Below are 18,076 nucleotides of genomic sequence, written 5' to 3' on the forward strand. Positions count from 1 at the left end.
GTACTTCATTCCAAATTTGAGGTTCTTCCTCTCCAACCTCCATTCCTTTCCTTTTGTTTCCCCTCTCTACTTTATTTTCACCTTCTCTCATTCCTTTCTTTTTCTGTCTCTCAAAATAGGAGCCATTGTGGGCCCCTGTTGCTTTAGAACTTTCTTTAGACACCCTCAAGCTGTCTCATGACTGTGAGGGGTGACTTTGCATTTTAAGTTGTTTGTTTGGGGGCTTGTATGTATGTCTGTTGGGAATGTATTTCAGCAACAACCTGTCAGCCCAGTAATGAGGGTTTGCTAATGAGGCTCCTCACAGACACCTTTTATTTACAAAGATGACAAATGTCACTACTTGGCTGTGCTTGAATCATTTCAAAGGCCAGTGGACTCATTATAGTCATTAATACTTGCTACACTGAGGCTCATTTTGTCCAAGGACTGTGTGTAGTTTGGATTTGTGTTAATTGAACCATTTTTGATATTCCTGCAAAGGGAAGAATCTTTTAAAATTCCTGTCCTTTTACCCATTCCTGAATTTGTCTGTTTTGTAATGACTAACTTTTGCAAATCACATTTTAGACACCATTTGCTGCTGTTAGAACTGTGGATATTATTTTAGGAAGTTTGCCAAATTCCCTCAGCGTCTCTATGTCCCTAAGGCAAAGATGAAAACATGTATATGAGCACCGGACCCAGGTAGGTAATGGAAATAAGTGAGGGACTAGGTAGAGGCTCCTGAGTTGGAGGTACCTGCTCTGTCTGATGGGACCAGTTGTGCCTTACTGCCAGCCAACCATGGCTGTGGGGAAGCCACTAGCCACCAATTCTGGGCCCCCTGATTTTTCAAAAGAAGGAGGTAATTTGCATTTTTCTGTGAAATCTCTGTATTTTTAGATGCTCTTTGGAGATGTTGGCAACTAACTCAACAGATTGTTGAAGCCCACGGGCTCCCAGGCTTTGATCTGTACCTAAAGTCAGAAGCACTTTGCAGTAGTTTCTTTGCTAGTTAAAAACTAATAATCAGACAGAACAACAGCAACAAAAATAGCAATGAACTTGTAAGAATAGATGAGAAACCTGTTTCCTTGTTTTCTCTTTGCAGACTGGTTTAAGGGATACCTCCTAAAGCATAAAACGTTACAGGTAAGGTAGATTGGGTTTTTGTTTTTTTTTTAGGAGAGCAAGGTACAGGCTTTTATTTAGAGATAAAGTGAAAGGACAGAGCTCCTGGCTCATGCCAGGAGGGGACAAGAGAGTCCCAGATTTGTTTTTATGTAGGACATAATTGGATGTCTTTACATGGCCCTGCCACCCCTCTGGGCAGTTATTGCCCCCTGCTGCTCCTCAGAAAATTGATCCTATTCCTCCCTGTTTGTGTTGTATGCTTTTCTACCACTACACCTTGGTACTTGCTGTGCCTCAATTCCCTTCCCCTTTAAGGCCAACCCTCAGTGCTGTCTTCTCCCTGAAACTTTTCCTGATGTGCCAATCACATTTGATTGCATCATACCTCAGGTCCCCATGGAATTGTGCATTAATTTGAAATTTATCTTCTATTACCTTTCTTTAAAGCTGTTTGGGGCATTCATCATTTCCTTAACTATATATCAAACCTGACATAGAAAGGACAGGTCTAGTCTCTGCCCTAGGGGCGTTAACTTGTTCCAATTCCACATTACATCATCACCTGCTATGCTTGTCTCCTTGTCACTCATATAGTGTCTAGTGCAACAACCAAGTGTTCCCACTAGGCACGCTGGTTGAATTTATGGAGGAATTTCCAAGTAACTGGCAAGCTTGTCTTATTAACTGAGCCAAGCTTATGGAACAAGGAATAATAGAGGCTTCTTTCTTCCTCCTGACATGCTGTGTTAGGAGGCATAATCCTACTCTGCTCTCTAAAGAACAATAAAATAAATCCAGGGAGAAACAGCTCTCAAATCAAAGTAGGCCACATGCAGCCGAGGACACTGTTGCTTCAGGACCTGATTTTGCGGCTTTTTATTACTGTAAGGGTGACTGCTTTCCTGGAATTGGGCAAGAGAGGGAGAGGCAAGGAGTGAATCTGATAAGATGTGCACCCACAATGGGGTTTGAGCATCCTTTCCAGTCTAGAGCTATTGTGGGATCTAGAACTGATGGACAGCTGGAGGGGAATTAGATCTCAAAGAATGGATTTAGAATCCACCCCATCCTTGGTCAGACTCTGGGATTAATCCTTTCAAGTTTGAGGTTTTTACCAGTCAGTGGCTTTTAGAAAAATCATGAACATCTAGGGTCAGTTATTTCTGCAGGGATATGTCATTTTATCTTATCTTATCTCCAACAGGGCATTTTTCCTAAATCCTTTATCCACATCAAGGAAGTGACAATTGAGAAAAGAAGGTATTTGCCATTCTTTGCCAGCTTTGACCTTCCAGTGGCTCATGAATGTCTTTGTCCTGTCAACTTTGACAACCTGACTTGGCGGATGTGAAGATACTCAGCTGATCCATCTTCTTCATGCCTGTGTTTATTTGTGTTTCTCCTTTGTCCCATGCAATGGGAGATCTATTCCAAATTTATTTGTGTTCAGATCTTATTCTGAGGGGTTATTAAGAAGTTTGGAGAACCACACTTTTCACTGGCAGCTGCCTTTAAACTGTATTAAAGTATATCCATCCTGAATAATGAGCTTGAAGGGCCCACCCTGGTGGAGGAGGACATTAAAAAGGAAGTCCCTTGCATTTGCATGTTGTAATTGGTGTGGCTCTGGGAGGCAGTTTAACCTCCTCTCAGCAGCTGCAGCTTAAAGCAAATTGGTCAGCATTTTATCTCATTAACACCTGGGTCTCAATTTCACACCATCTTCTCTCACACCTTAAATAGAAATGTTGAAAACATCATTCCTGCAGAAATTCCTCTGGCACAAGAAGTGACAACAACACTTTGGGAATGGGGGAGCATCTGGAAACAACTCTATGTGGTAAGACTCAAAACGTCCTCCCTAAAACAGAAGCTTTTTGCAGGTTTTGGTTTGATTCAGATTTGGAATTTAGCTTTGAGCAGGGCAGGCCAAAGTGGCTTCACTGATTCAGTAGAACAAACAGAAAGAGGACATCATGGTCCAGAGAGGTTAGGTGACTTTCTCAAAGTCACACAGCAAGGTAGTGAGGGAGCCATAAGTGGGAATCTGATGTGACCCTTCTGTCTTTAAACGAGGGCAGAAATTACCAAACTTGAGTATGCTTACAAATTACCTTGGGAGCTGTTAAAAAATAAAGCTTTCTATAACGGAGCTCTGCATTTTAATAAACTCATGGGATTTTGATTTGGTGGTCTACTGATAACCCCTGGAGAAATACTGTTCTCATATATTAATTAACTAATGGTTATTGTCCTCAGATCTCTGAGGAAGCTTTAACCCTGGAAAAACAGCGCATTTTGCATATGTTTTCCCTGTACTGAAGCAGATCTAGTTTTAAGTCCCCCTTTGATGCTTCTAATAGCTCCTAATGAAAGCAACTAGCTACGAAAACCATTAAGCCGAGAGTAAAAATGCCAACTGTGGCTTTTTGCATGTTTGTTACAGCACCATGTACACATGCTACTTGTAGACTTACCTTTAATAGTTATAAATGTTGACTCCGATGTGGATATTTCATAATATATGGTAATTGACACATCCAATTCTATACCTTTCCCAAACTTTTAGGAAATTTTAGGGAGCAAAAAGTAGGCTTGAGTTTAAATTGGTTAATTATTCATCCCCAGGACCCCTTTAACACATCACATACACATGCACTATGAACCTTAGCATTTTCCCTTGAGAAATCTTTGACTAGCAAGTCTACTATGCCCTTTACTCTAGTATAAAGTTCCTGTATTCCTGAATCACCTTCATGAATCTTGCCATATCTGTGTATCACCTGTGTAATGTTTACTTGATACTTAAATTGGCTCCCTTTTTAGTAAACTTAAGTGATTTGCATGAGGAACTTCGTTGCATGCTGCGTCATTCCAGCAACGATCCTCCGGTTCTCCACCACCACTGGGATACCCTATAATCCCATTCTAGTCTAACACTGACTACCCAGAGTTAGTGTCAGACTCTGTAGGTTTAAGGGCTCAGTCCTACAAGACTGCCCTCACTTCATATGCCAATCCCAATTTCTGGAGTCTCCAGGCTACCCACAACTTTTGTCCAAACTTGGTACAAATTCAGGCATTGTCACAATTCCTTCCTGTCCCCATCTCAGGTCCCATAATTCTCTAGAACAACTTAAAGAGCTGTACTTATGATTACTGTTTTATTATAAAGGATGCAATGCATGACTAGCCAAATGGAAGACATACACAGGGCAAGGTACTGGGGTGAAAGTGGGTACAGAGCTTCTGTGCCTTTTCTTTGCCACCCTCCCAGCACATAGATATGTTCACTATCTGGGAAGCTCCTTGAAACTTATTTGAGAGTTTTAATCAGAGTTTCATTACATAGGCATAATTGATTAAATCATTGGCCACTGGTGATTGAGCTTATTCTCCAGTCCCTGTCCCGTTCCTGGAGGTTGAGGATGGGGAGGTGAGAAGAATAGGGCTGAAAGTGCCAGCTCTAATCACATGGTGGACTCCTCTAGGGCATCTAGCCCCCATTCTGAAGCTATCTAGGGACCCACCAAAGGCAGTGTCATTAACATAGACTCAGGTATGGTCGGAAGGGGTGCATGATGAATAAGAAAAGATTTCTATCACTCAGGAAATTCTAGGAGCTCTGTGTCAAGAAGCAGGGACAATGAACAAGTAGATATATTTTTTATTGTACTGCACATACTTTCCCAAATGGAAAGTCTAAAGTACTTGGCACTATTAGAAGAACATTGTTCAAAAAAAATACAACAAAAACAAGACAATGTTATTATATGCTTGCTCTAATACCTGTCAAAAGTTCTGAGCCCAAGACCTACTCTCTCTCTCTCTTTGTTAAAAAAAGAAATCAATAGATGTGAGAGAGGGGATAAAGATATTACCATGAAAATGCAACTTTCTCTTCCCCTTAAACAGAAGGATGGGCAGAAAATGGAAGAGAATCACCATATGGGTCCATGTTACTTGATGTGTCTTTGTACCAACAAAAGCCATCTTGTGACCCACAGGTTGCACACATGCCACACTTGGGGGAACACTGCCCTAGAAAAGGGCCTTTGTCACCAGAGAAATGGCCATGGTTCCTAGCCTTGAAGGGTGTTTGTTAGATCTGGGACCTGCATCATAGAGGATGCTCATGGCATTCCTGCTTAACAAATATTTTTTTTAGATAAGAGTCAGAAATCACCCTTTCTTTAACCAAGAAGTGATTGGGATTATCACTTCTATTTTTGGAAACCCCTGCAGCCCAGGGGGAGGAAATACATTGCTGACTGAGACCACCACCCACCCCCTTTGTGGCAGGGTAGGGGCTGGAAGAGATATGCAAGCTGTGGCCCCCAAACATGCTTGCTGGACTTTGGCACAGTTTGACAGGTAGATGTCCCAGCACCTTTGGTGCAGGTGATTGTGGATTGTTTCCTGTCTTCTAGGCCAGCAAAAAGGAACGGTTCTTACAGGTGCAGGCCATGATGTACGACCTGATGGAGTGGCGGTCTCAGCTCCTCTCAGGAACTCTGCCCAAGGATGAACTGAAAGAACTGAAGCAGAAAGTCACATCCAAAATTGACTATGGCAACAAGTAACTGCTCTTTTCTCTGAAAAGATACTTTCTTCCACCACCCAACCTGTTTCTTCCCTTTCTCCCTCCCAAGAAGACTGGTTTCATTTCTGGATGTGTTTGCCACTTTCTATTTGGGAGGAGGCTGTTACCAATGGCCATGCTTTGTGTCTTTGCTGTCACCCCCGTGGGACCCAGGGACATGCAAGTGGAGAGAGGGCTTGCTTGCACAGTGCTTATGGCTGGGTGGAGAGATTTAGGACACTCATTTAACCTGCTTCCGAGGGGCTGGGAAGCACGCGGTTACATGGGGGCACTTTTGGCTTAGTTGTCATTTTAGCCCCCCATTTACAAAACTCTCCCTTGAATCCCAGCATGAGACTTAATGTCCCTTCCCCCATCCTAAATTATCCAGGCTTCATGCGATGAGCTAACTCATGCACAGTTGCAAAAGTGTTTCTTCAGAAAGGAGAAGCAGAAATTGTTTTGAATTTGAATGCTGTGGAACAATTTTTTGAAGCAGGACAACCCACTGATAATAATAGTAGTAATAATAATATTATAACTAAAACTTAATGTCAATGTATTATGCACCAGGCTTGATGCTAAGTGTTTTACATCCATTATCTCTTATTTAAATCTTTTAATAACTCTATGGGGCATGCAGTTTTATTGTCCTCATTTTTTTCAGGTGAAGAAAATGAGGCTTTTTAAGAGGTTAAGTCACTTGCCCAGAATCATACAACTAGTAAATGGCAGAATCAGAATCTGACCCAGGAAGTCTGGCTCCTGAGTCCATGGGCCATGCCACTGTGCTGCTCAGATAGCATTTGAAAACTATAAAGGCCTCTCCTCCCTCCTGGTTATTTGAATGCTCTACAGACATCCTACTTGTGTGCTTATTTATCCCAACAACAGACATGTACTGAGCTTTTATGATTGGCCTGACTTCCTGTTGGTGCCAAGGCTATAGAAATAAATGGCCCCGTCTGCTATGGGACCACAGTCAAGTCAGGAGTGAGCTGCAAGGAAACTATTCATATGTACTGTGGTAAGTCTGATGGCTTAGGAAGCAAGAGTACTCTTAATTTAACTTGGAGAAAGAATTCAAGGAAGGCTTCCTGGAGGAGGTAACCCCAAGCTGAAATGTGAATGGTGAAGAAGTGTTAAATAGGCTTAAAAAAAAGAAGGGAAAAAGAGTAGGAGTATGTGAGAGAACATGGCATGTTCAGAAGACTGCAAAGTGGGTCAGAAGGCTAAAACATAGGGCCTGAGGGGGAAGTAGAAAGAACTCATCAATGGGAGTTGAGAAACTTTCTCAGTAACCAGGGTTTCTTGCCTTAGTCATCTGCCCTAGGAAGATGATCCAAAGAGGAAAGTCAGTGGGTCCAACTTACAGCTGTGTTTCCTCCCAGGAGCACCGTCCCTCTGCTGGTTCCCCTGCTGGCAGCTAACAAGCGTGTCCAAATTTGCTTATAACTCACATCATCCCAAAGTGACAGGAAGGGTTTGCCGTGCAGCTGCTGCTACCATTGGTGCCGTAGCATCTTTAGCTGAATATAGTCACAGCTGGGAATGTGGGAATTGAGTTTTCTGCTTTCCAATAATGGCATCTGTGCCCTTCAAATGTTTCCTCACAGGGGCTCCTGAGAAAAAGGAGCAAGGATTAAGGAAATGGTCACCATTCACAAGAAGCCTTCCCTGATTTTCCTCCTACCTAGCCCCACTGGGTTAGGTTCTCTTGCAGCCCCCTCAGCACCCTGAACAGTAATTGCTTCATTAGCGGCCTGTCTTCCCTGCTGTGTTGGGAGCTCCTAAGGCACAGACTGTCTAGTTCATCTCTATGTGCAGGAACTGGCTCTGCACACGTTAGGTGCTCAGTGAAAGATAACTGAATGAGTGCATGAAGGATGGTGATGGGAAAAAGAGAAGAAAGAGGGTCCTCCTTAATCAGCCTTACCTGCACAGCATTGCGGCCACCAGCCCTGTGCTTTCAGTTTCAGTCTGTTCTCTTTGGGGAAATAATCATCCTCGGAGATGGAGGCTTAAGCCCTGAGCTCAGGGGCGCCTTGCTTCTTGCATCCCTTCCCTGATGACTTCAGCTGGAAGTGAGAGAGATTTGGACACCTTAAATTAACACTGGCCTCATATCTTGGGGCTCAGAGCTCTGCTGTGGGTGGGTGGTTCCCTGAGAGCCAGAAGGTCCAACCTCTGGGCAGAGTGTTAGGAACAGTTTGAGGAGCATGGGCTGGGCAGCACCGTGGCGACTGAGTGCTGGAGAATTGATCAGAATCAGCCTAGTTCTTCCCTCATTCACTCTGGGACTTAAAGGAAGCAGTGAGAGCTGATAATAGCCTTCTGAGTGCTTGCTATCTGCCAGGTACTGTTTTAAGCACTTCCCATGTGTTAGCCCAGTTAAGTCTCATGACTACTCTATAGGCAGGTACTGTTGTCATTCCTGTTTCTTAGATGGGGATACTGGAAGGCTCACAGAGTGATTAGGTCACACCCAAGATACACTGGAATTGGAACCAGGTAGTGTGGCTCCAGAGTTCAAGTGCTCGCCACTGCATTCTATTGCCTCCCAGGACTTATGTGTATTATTAAGGGAGAGAGAAATAAACAGACATTTGAGTAGGAAGTCAAGCACTTCATGATAGGAGAAAGCATGGATGAGAGGGTGGGAGGCTGGTTGGGAGATATGGCATGGGGGTGGGAGGGGTGATATCTGCCCTGAATATAACAAAACTAGCAGGAATTATTAGGTGATGAAATTGAGAGAGAGAGAATATGGGAGAAGTTGATAGATGAACGTAAACATGGAGAGGATGGCAGACAGGCTGGAACGTTGAGGGTCTGGGTGCCAAGCAAAGAATTTTGAATTTGTCTAGAGGGTGATAGGGAACCATAGAAGGAGCTGTTTCTGTTTTCTTTACCATTAAAATTTTTTTTAAGTGCATACATTTAGGGATTTGCCTCCTTCCCTTGTCTTGGTTCATTTTATCACTTTCTTGAACAGAAGAGAGCATTGGGGCTACCACATGAGGACGAAATGTCATAATACTCCCTCCTCCAGCATGAATGGTCTGCTGTCCTATTGGGAGCCGCCTCTCCTGACCCTGGGTAGTGGGAATCCTAGCAGTCCTTCCCTGTGACTTCTAAAGCTTCCAAAGTTCCTAGTGAGACTGGTAATGGACAACTCTTTGCTATCCAAGGAGTAAGGAATCCTTATATGACTTCTCCAGATCCCAAGATAACTGGACCTGGGAGAATGTTTTATTCTTATACTTAGAACTGAATCCACTTTGATAAATTTTGAAGAGAAAAAGCTAGAGAGATCTTGGCATTAAAGTATGTATCAACTATGCTCCATCTTTTTCCGGGGTCACTTGAGCCTCTGCTCAGCATTAGCTGAATGCATTTATTCCCCCTTAGCATTGTCATTTGGCAGCTTGGCTGTATAACATTATGAGTCATATCTAGTTGGAAGTTAATTTCCTAATGAATGTGGACAAATGGGTGAAACTTGGCTCCCTTCTGTTTGCATTTGAATGAGATGACAGATGTGCCTCTCAGTCAGATTCTCAAATAAGAGATGATAACAGTCTCCTTCATCTGTCCTTGCTGTTGTTCCAGAATGTGGTACTTAGTAGTGTTGCCTAAGCAGGACCACTGTTAACCCTCCTGGAGTCTCCATCAGCCTACTCCCCCTACCTTCTTTGTATGCATGGACAACTGAGGTCCTCCATCTAAACATCAAGTGCAAAAGCAGCTTCAAATTAAGGACTCTGCAACCCTGCTTCTTGTCCTCCAACCCAGTACTGCTCCTAAGTGCCTCCTATGTAGAAAGTATAACATAGAGGTTATGAGTGCAGACTAAGACACCATATTACTTTTTGCTAGCTATATGACCTTACTAGCTAGGTGATGGTCTTTTTTCATCTGTATAATGGGGGTATTAATAGTACCTGTCTCATAGGGTTGTTAACAAGGGTTAAATACATTTCATTAACATATGTAAAACATTTAACACATGTGAGCTTACTGCAAGTGCTCTGTGAGTACTTGCTGTTATTAGTATTCTCAGTGCCAGTCAGAATGGCAGATGCAGTTGAAAGAACTCAATGCCAAATGGGAAAGCTTGTGGCCTGGAAGTCAGAGTTAAAGAGCAGGCTGTAGGTAACAATCAATATGTCTGAGATTTTTTTCCCCAGCAACTATGTTCAAATTGTTATTGAATAAATAACTCATGGATAGCTTCCCTCTATTGTAATATATAATATTAATGTTAAACACATTAAGATAAGGCACATGCATCATTTTACCCTTCTAGCCCTCATAGGCCCAAGGACCCTACCTCTCCTCACAGGTGCCCATGTTGGTCAGATACGCAGTTCGGTGCATTTTGTCCAGACCTTTCTCTCTGTTCATTGTCACTTAAGTGCATGCACTCAGATAATATAGCTAGCTTCATTGGCTTATTTGTTTGTTTTGACATAAAAACACTATGTATATTTCTGTACTTGATTTTTTTCACTGAGATATATCATTAAACATATCAAAAACCTATCAAGTTTTTCGAACCCTGTTACATAGAATTCCATTATATATCACTGTTTCTTTAGCCATCCTCTTCTGACAGACCTTTTAGGTCTTTTTCAACACTTTGCTGAGGCAAGCAATGCTGCAACACACATCACATGCTTGTTCAAGAGCAGATGTTTCTCTAGGTTTAATATCTCAGGATATACACATTTTAAAAAAGTTTATTGCGCATTTCTGCAGCACCTCCTGAAGAGGCTGAACTATCCCAGTGTGACTGCCAGTTGCAAGAGCTGTTCTGTTTTTTGCAGAACTGTTCTGTGAGAGTCTAGATCCTCAGAAATCAGGTAGACTTTCTGGTAGAAACTTTTCACCAGTGTCCTAAAGGCTTCAGCCTCCCCTGATTTATCCTGACCTCCATTTTTGCTTTTCAGAATCCTTGAGCTTGATCTGATTGTCAGAGATGAAGACGGAAACATTTTAGACCCTGATAATACCAGCGTCATCAGCTTGTTCCATGCACACGAGGAAGCAACTGATAAAATCACAGAACGTATCAAGGAAGAAATGGTGAGCTATGTAAAACAGGCTTTGGCCAAGCAAGACAGGCATTTAGTGCATCATAAACTTAAAATAATAAGCTAATTAACTAGACTGTATATTATTTAAGAGGACATCTGTCCTATGATCTGAGATGATCAATTACCACATGCATTTTATTGTGTCTCTGTCCTCGGAAATGTATGTAAACATACCTCACAGGTAGTTTAATGTCAGGCAAGTTTCCTCCTCTTACAGAGCTTTTATATCCCAGAGAGTCAAAAAGAAAAAAGGTGACAAAAAAGTAAATAAATAAATAAATGGCCAAATTAATTCCAGATGATGATAAGTTTCTAAAAGGCAGTAAACTAAAGTTATATGAAACAGTGAAATAGGAGCTATTTTAAAATGTATCATCAGGAAAGCCCTCACCGAAGTTTCCACAATCTGAGCCAAGTCACTTTGACTTGCATATAACGCTGCTATCTTTAGGCTTGACCTACATGATTATCAATATCCCAGGCCATCTTTCTGTTTTCCTAGTGGTGATAGGCTAATTTTCTCCACCTTCCTCCCTTTTTCCTTCCACCTCTCAGTCAAAAGACCAGCCAGATTATGGAATGTATTCTCGGATCTCCTCATCCCCCACCCACAGCCTCTATGTCTTCCTAAGAAACTTTGTGTGCAGAATCGGGGAAGATTCCGAACTCTTCATGTCTCTCTATGACCCCAACAAGCAAATGGTCATCAGGTAGGTGTGTTCAGAATTGCCTGACTTCTCCATATGTGGGAAGGAGGAGTTGGCATAGCAGAGGCATCTTTTCTTTCCATCATCATTTATGGAGAAATTCCCACCTAGACGAGAAACTGAGCCTGAGAATATGGAAATAATTTCTTTTATGGTATGGAAGTCAGGTGGAGATATTACTTACCACAGAATTTTTCCCACAGTGGAGTTATGGTTACACACTAGAGTTTTTTACTGCTGGGAAAGCCAGAAGTAACAAAGTAGCATAGCATAGAATAAAAATGCCTGCTTTTAAAATGGGAATGAAGAAATGAATGGTAAAGCATCATATCCTCCGTGGCAGTAAGAGACTAAGACTGTGGGCTCTGAAAAATGTCTGGGTTCATGTTCTGGTCTTACCATGTCCCCTTTCTTAACTTGTACATGTTGTTCATCTTTCTTAAGCCTGTTTTCCATTTGCAAAATTTGAGTGCCAACCCCATGGGGTCGTTTCTTTCAGGTGTTCCAAATGACAGTGGCTATTATTGTTACTACTTTAATTGCTCTTGAGAATAGAGAGAGTAAGGGAAATTCTGGGTGCCTCAGCTTGACGAAGGGAAAGCACTTTTGGGAATCTCCAGGAAAAATACTTTAGAACACTCCAGCCCCCACTGCTGGCCCCCTGGCTTCTGCTTGTGGCTCAGACTATCCTTCCCAGGTGGCCCCCCATCTGTGCCCTCCTGTGAGTTTTTGGGACAACACATGGCCCCATATTTGAGGTCCCAGTTGACATATTAGGATGGATCTGACACATAATTTCTCTGCCTTTATGGAGAAAGTGATGTCTTCCTAGTTTAGTTGTTATGATGGTTACATGAGATAATGTACAGTGCCCAGTGAATAGTGGTGCTTTAGAAAATAGTATCTCTCCTGGAGACATTTATGAAATATGGAGGGGGTTGTCCATCTAAGAAGACCGAACTGATGTCTGCACGTGATCACATTCAATCCTCCTTACTCCACTGGGTGAGAAAATGAGACTCAGGGAGGTCAGATGATTTGCCCAAAGTCACTCATGTTTTTAAGTGGCACAGCTGAGATTTCTATCCAGATCCATCTGATGCCAAAGACAAGCTAATTCCCACTAGTCTGTCACCAAGGAAATAGTTGTATCAAATATCCTGAGTGGTTCTCACCAGGGTCTCAAATAGCAGTTCTTTCCCTAGGAACCAAGTTCAGTCAGGGTTTCAGGTAGAAAGCTATTCTTTATGGCAGAACTAAGTCCCTAATATTAAAGAGTTAGCCCAATCCACCTGGTTAAGCTTCACCGGACACTGTGAGTGGGTTAGTGTTCCTGCTCCCAGGGAACCGACCTTGAAATGGCCTGCGTGTCACAGGCCCCTTGCTGTTCCCTGTCAGCTGCTCCCAAGGCACCCGTGACAAAGATTCTAAAAACACTCACAGGACCTTCCCTGCCTCTCAGAAAATATTGGGGTCCTCGTGGCTGAAGTGACAGGTGTGCTGGCCTCCTGGCCCTTCTAAGTGATGGATGGCCTGAACCAGCTCTGTGGAGGCAGGCGATGGATCAGTGAGATGGCAGCTCTGCTCCCTGGTGTGCCACACCGGTGAGTGCTTGACAGAGCGTGCTGGAGCGATGCCTCCGAGAATGCCAGAGACACAAGCCCCGGGGAGCATGAGAGACGAAGAGGAGGGGGACAAAAAGGGAAGAAACCAAAAGAAGAGGAAAAAAGAGTAGAAAACAAAGAAGAGAAGAGGCATGATACAGGAAAGGGGAGGCGAACTGGGATTCATTCCCCACATCAGCCTGGCTCTGGTTCACGGTTCTTTCCCTAAGAAAGCAGTCTTCTCCACACCAGCCCACCTTGGGCACAGTCGATAGACAGTGAACCATGGGGAAGTTAAGGCATCCTCCCTCTGTGTGGCCCAGAAGTGGACTAGGCAGAATTCGGGACTGATCTTTCAATGCTGGGATGAATCATGGCTGATGCTAGTGATTGGCTGAAGAGATCTGGTTTGGGAAATTTAAGGTAAATTTTTGTAGGACAAAAGAAGAAGCAGTTTAGGCATCAGGCCAGCAGCAAGGCTAATTGTCACAAAGAGCTGGAGGAAGAATTGGAGTGGTCCTCCCCTTTCCCCTGAAGAAGATGGCATGTGGAGGAAGGGAGGTGTCACTTGTGTTGGTCCCAGGTGGGCCTTTGCATATACCACTCAGATCTTCCTAGGCAAGGACGGATGGAACCATATCAGCCTTCTACATTCCTTTTCTTACTTATGATTCTATTTCCCCTAGAATAAAATGGCTTGTGCCTGCTGGTTAGACCTACCAGGTTGGTTCTTTATCTGGCAAGCTATATGTGATGAAAGATCCTGGGAAATACCCAAGTAGTTCACTGTAACAGTCCAGAAATAACAATGGGAAAAAATTAGAAAAAAAATTTTGGATGGAGACTGGAGGCCATTTAATTAGTTTGCTGAAAATTCCTCTACAAATTTTAGATCTTACTAAAAAATAAAATGAGAAAAATGGTATATTTAACTTAACTGAATTTTAATTATTGGTCAATCTGAGGCTGTGTTCATTTTGTTACTATTTCCATTTCTCCCTTTAATTTTGCCCAGATTACTATCATTAGTCTTCTAGAGGTAGGAGAGAGGAACAAGATGTCAGAGGGAACAAAGCTCTAAAAGAAGGCAAATCCCCTTAAATTTGCTGAAGTCTTTTACCATGCCTTTTTGGGATGATTTGGTTTTTGACCTTTATTTTGTTTTTGTCCTACCTCAAAATAATAGCCATTTATTTAACATGAACTCTATGCTCCTGTGTGGCACTGAAAACCTAATAACTCAACTCCGCAAACTGTACTAAGTTTCTCCTAATTCTCGATTTTCCCAGTGCAGATGGATTGACTAGTATTAAACCATTAGGGTAGTGTAAGGTTGCTAGGAGATGTGAGATAATAAGTGATCATATGTCAACACTATGCAACTTTCCTCATAGAACCCTTAAATGGCTTTCTGTTATTATTAGGATCAAGTCAAAATCCTTGAATGGCCTACAAAGCCTACATGATATGGCTTCTCTCTCTAATTTTTCTTTTACCACTATCCTCTTGGGTCAGTATTTTAGATGCATCAAAGTCCGGCCTGCCTCAAGGCCTTTGTATGTATGTATGTTTGCTTTTCCTGAAACATTTATCCTTCCCACTTTTTCCCTGACCAACTTTGTTTACATGTCATATCTCAGCAAAGGCTAATCTGACCAGAGTAGGCCAGGCTTTTATGATATACATGCTCACAACATACTGAACTCTTTGTTTATAGCACAATTGCATCTGAATAGTTGTCACAACTGCATTTAGATAGTTACTTAAGTGTATCTCAGTTAATGGCTGAGGCTCTCTATGGGCCGTCACAGTTTGCCCCTGCTTGTCTAACATCTGTCTCCCTGATGGAACTGTGATTCTTAGAGGGAGGGACCACATCTGTCTCAAGCACTGCTGTGTCTCCAGCAGCCAGCATGCTGTTGGGCACACAGTAGGGCCCAGTGAACATTTTTACTGAGTGAATATTGAGCCCCCTGACAGTAACGGGTTGCCATTCTTCTCCTTACAGTGAGAACTACCTGGTGCGTTGGGGCAGCAAAGGCTTCCCGAAGGAGATTGAGATGCTCAACAACTTGAAGGTGGTCTTCACGGTGGGTGTGCACTGTCTTCTCATTACCATATTCCTCATTCATAAGGATACAATCTTGGAAATGAGGCTGGTCGATTGGTAAGGAGGGAGTTTGGCCTCACAGAGCCCTGTTCTGGGCTTTCTGCAGAGATTCAGAGAAGACGGAGAGCACTGTGTACCGGGAAGCTATTGGAGGGGTGGTCCTCTCCTCTCAATGTCTTCCTTCCTCCCTCTTTCTCACTCACATGTACACAGAAAACACATGCAGAGCACAGCACTGGGTAAACAAGCTAGAAGTCCCAAATCAGTGTGTATACCTCTTTCAGCAATAATGTGTAGGTGAACTGGGTACAGCAACTATTCTGATTTTCTGGTTAAGTCACAGTTAACCAGAGTTTATTTCTTTGGTTCAGACCTTCTAAAACCTTTGCTAAAATACTTCAGATATGCTTTCTTAGAACCTTGACTGACTCGGTAAATTGGATATTCTGAACATAACTAAGTCACAGATACTGCAGATCTTTTGGGACTCTGGGATCATCCTTCCAAATGCCAATACTCACTGGATAAGACATATGTAGAAATGCTGAAGTCAGTTGTTATTTGTATGACTTATTTCTGAGAGTGAACTTGACTTTTTAGCTCTGGAAAGGAGAAACAGCGGAAGGATGGCTGTAAGCGCTGTCATTTCCAGCAGAGAGCACTCTCTTGTCCTGTTTCACAAGAGTGTATTCAGAGTATGATCTTAAGATATCTAAGAATACTGGTGTTATCTGCAAGATCCTTTGGGAAGAAGCACATTAATGAGATTTTTTACTGTGTTTGCAAGGGAAATCACAGAGGAGGAGCCAGGGAGGGATTTGGTCATTGTCTGAACAGATGAGTTTGGTCCAAGAGTGACCGACATGCTGGATTAACCTACCTTGCTCTACAATAATTTTCCAGTTACAGCCCATTAAGTGCAATGTCTTACATTGTATCACAATTAGATTGGAGTGCAGCTGATTTATTTTGTTTGTTATTTCCTGAAAAATGGGCTAGAGACCTGGAATAAGATCATAGGTCCTAATTGCTTTGACAGAGTTTATTTGGCATATATAAATGTGTATCAATCCTGTTTATCTATTATCAGTTATAAGAAGGAGCCTATTTATTTTCTTGATAAATAGGAGAGTCCCATGGGGCTTCCTAATTAAACCAAGAGACAGATGTTTCATGAGAGGGAGAGGGACAGGGTATCAATCAGTGGTTCGTTTTGCAGAGAACCAATTCATGATGTAAACACATGGGAAAGGGCATCAGTAAATTTGTGTCACTCAATATTAATGAGAATGTGATCTGCCTTCATGGAATTCTGCTTGTCACCACCTCCTTTTCCTCCAGAAAATGAACTTGAGAACCTTGTTGACTGGTTCAGCAGACTGACACTTCCCTCTCTTGAAATGATGGGAGTCTTCTTCTTGGGACAGGAAGGTCATGGTGCTCTAGCTTCTTTTATTTATTCAAGAGCTATCCAATGAGTACTTACTGTATATAAGCTCTGTGCAAGGTGCTGGGGATATAGCACAGAATAAGCTGATAGGCTTCTGCTCTCATGGTTTGATGGGAGGAATTCAGAAAACGAGTAAATGAATGAAAGACAAGAGAAATATCAGAAGGCAAGCTATGTAATGCAGATGATTAAAACAGAGTGGTGTGATACTGTTTGACTGGGAGTTACTTTTAATTGGGCACCGAGGTGATGTTTAAGTTAGAGATAAGACTTGGTAGGTATGTGCCTGCCTTGTCTTATTTCTCTTGTCTCTGGATGTTAGCTCTTTCTGGTATCCTCTTTGGGAGCAGAGCCAGAAGAGATGGCACATGCATCAGGCTGATGGTGGACTACCTCTTTTTGCTTTATAAGCATTTATCTCCTTGGCCTTTTAAGAGGACAGTAGCATATACCCTAATGAGTTTCCCTAAGGCTTTGTCCAGTTTGGGGTTGCTATTAACACACAAAAAACAAGACTGAACAATAAAAGGAGTACTAATAAATTATTAAATCAGGTGGCATGTGTTTTAAGTTTTATTTCCTGCCTCAGCTTCCCTAATGTGTCTGAGTTTTGTAAGGCCAAACTAGAAATGATTGGGAGACACCACAGATGGTGACAGTTCTGAATGAGGATTTCACATTTACCTACCCTCTAGACAGTAGCCTGTGTTCAAGCATTTTGCTGTGCTTACATAATATATTAATATTCTCCAGTGCCCAGGGTCTCCATGAGGTACCTTTTAAGGTTGATGTCTTCATTTGAGCAAATGAAATCTTTACAGAGAAGAGGGATGGAATGGGGACTTATCTAGGAACACTATAGGTTTATCTAGTGTATTACTTGCTAGGGCTGCCCTTACAAAGTACCACAGACCAGGTGGGTGGCTAAACAACAGAATTTTATTTTCTCACAGTTCTAGAGGCTGGAAGTCCCAAATCAGTGTGTTCTCAGGGCTGGTTTCTTTCTTCTAAGGCCTCTTTCTTTGGTCTTCAGATGGCTGTCTTCTTCTGGTTTCTTCACACCGTCTTCTCTTGTATCTGTCCTGTTCTAATAACTTCTTAAAAAGACGCCAGTTGTATTGGATTAAAGCCTAACCTAATGAGTACATTTTGGTTTAATCACCTCTTTAAAGGCCATGTCTCCAAATACATTCTAAGGAACTGGGTGGTAGGACTTCAACGTAAGAATTCGGTCGGGGTGGACATAATTCAGCCCATAACATCTAGGAAGGAACCTGTCAGGTGCCAGGAGCTCTGTGGCTCTGGAAAGCCTCTGAAAGATACCCATCTAGATATTTCAAAAATATGAAAAATCCTAATGGGAAGAGAAAAGTAATTAGGGGTGGAGGTCATTATAAAGGAAGCAAAG

General features: G+C 42.5%; 1 protein-coding gene across 1 annotated transcript in view; it reads left to right on the forward strand.

Moving 5' to 3' along the window:
* Window positions 1-18,076, forward strand: part of DOCK2 (dedicator of cytokinesis 2) — a 412,382-nt gene that overhangs the window by 49,485 nt on the left and 344,821 nt on the right. Inside the window, exons 3-9 of the mRNA XM_036884746.2 lie at window positions 1,094-1,134; window positions 2,321-2,376; window positions 2,860-2,956; window positions 5,547-5,695; window positions 10,651-10,786; window positions 11,353-11,507; window positions 15,117-15,198. Coding sequence (XP_036740641.2) covers window positions 1,094-1,134; window positions 2,321-2,376; window positions 2,860-2,956; window positions 5,547-5,695; window positions 10,651-10,786; window positions 11,353-11,507; window positions 15,117-15,198 — 716 coding nt within the window. The remainder of the gene's footprint in view (window positions 1-1,093; window positions 1,135-2,320; window positions 2,377-2,859; window positions 2,957-5,546; window positions 5,696-10,650; window positions 10,787-11,352; window positions 11,508-15,116; window positions 15,199-18,076) is intronic.

This window comes from Manis pentadactyla, chromosome 2, assembly GCF_030020395.1.
Source record: "Manis pentadactyla isolate mManPen7 chromosome 2, mManPen7.hap1, whole genome shotgun sequence".
Classification (NCBI taxonomy): domain Eukaryota; kingdom Metazoa; phylum Chordata; class Mammalia; order Pholidota; family Manidae; genus Manis; species Manis pentadactyla.